This window comes from Emiliania huxleyi (genome assembly GCF_000372725.1).
Source record: "Emiliania huxleyi CCMP1516 unplaced genomic scaffold EMIHUscaffold_2858, whole genome shotgun sequence".
Classification (NCBI taxonomy): Eukaryota; Haptophyta; order Isochrysidales; family Noelaerhabdaceae; genus Emiliania; species Emiliania huxleyi.
The window spans coordinates 5,456-6,494 of NW_005199886.1; the positions used below are offsets into that span (position 1 = coordinate 5,456).

The 1,039-nt window shown below is 61.8% G+C and overlaps 1 protein-coding gene across 1 annotated transcript; it reads left to right on the top strand.

The window, feature by feature from the left end:
* Nucleotides 1-642: 642 nt before the first annotated feature.
* Nucleotides 643-1,032, top strand: EMIHUDRAFT_254903 (hypothetical protein; the record flags this gene model as incomplete). The annotated part of the gene is made up of 1 exon (XM_005776053.1): nucleotides 643-1,032. One exon carries the CDS (start codon nucleotides 643-645, stop codon nucleotides 1,030-1,032), a length of 390 nt encoding a protein of 129 aa, XP_005776110.1.
* Between the last annotated feature and the right edge of the window lie 7 nt (nucleotides 1,033-1,039).

Genomic DNA, 1,039 nt, shown 5'->3' on the forward strand with positions numbered 1-1,039 from the left:
ACGCCGGGCGTCTCGCCGCCCGGACACGGCCGGCGCAGGTCAATAATGTTCTTCTCCTGAGGCTCAGATACCGAGTCTGGGAGAATGGCACAGAGCGCAACCACACAGGGAAAGAAAAGGAGGTAAGCCGACTGGTTGAAGGTCGGGCAGAAGCCCAGCCCGTCAGAAGCCTTGACTTTGCCCTGCTGCGCGCGCCACCTCGACGGCGTTCTCGGCGAGGTACTTTCGTACATCTACGTCCGTTTACCCACATCTACGTCCGTTTACTTGGAGCACTTGGAGTGCAGTCGCACATCCAGGGCCGGGGAGCTGAGAAGCGCACCCAGCGGGCCGGGTGATTGGCATCGGGTTGCGGGCAAGAGAGCCCTAGCCCTGGGGGGTGCGCGTTCGCAGGGCCATAACACGGGTCTCCGAGGGATAGTACCGCGCTCCGGGTTTCCCCTAGCAGCAGAACGCACCCTCTACTCGGAGCTAGTAATACGAGAATACTCTCCGAGGGTTAGCCCCGCGTACCAGGTTTTCCCTTAACTGCAGCACGGGAAACTTGGAGCACTTGGAGTGCAGTTGGCAGCCTCACATCCAGGGCCGGGGAGCTCAGAGGAAACAACACATTTTTTTGACGACGAGGCGTCACAAGTCATCATGGTCGGCGCGACGGCGACTCAAATGCCCAGATCCTCTAACCACCCTGGCGCGCCCGTCGGCGTGCGCGATAGTTCTCGGCAAGCGTCATCGTCCACCCGAAGCAGCTCGCTCGTGCCGGAGCAGCTGACTCAGCTGACCAACGTCATCGCGAAGCCCACCACCGCGGCCGTGGCGCAGCAAATTCCCTTTCTCCCTTCGTTCGATCATGCTGGCTCTTTCTATGCTGGCTCCAGCATAGACCAGCCGTGGAGCGCCGAGGAGGACGCCCTCCTGCACAGCTTCGTCCAAACGCTCGGCCACCAGTGGAAGAAGATCGCCGAGCTGCTGCCCGGCCGCTCGAAGAGCTCGACCAGAAACCGCTGGATCCGCATCGGAAGGCGGCCTTAAGGCGGCG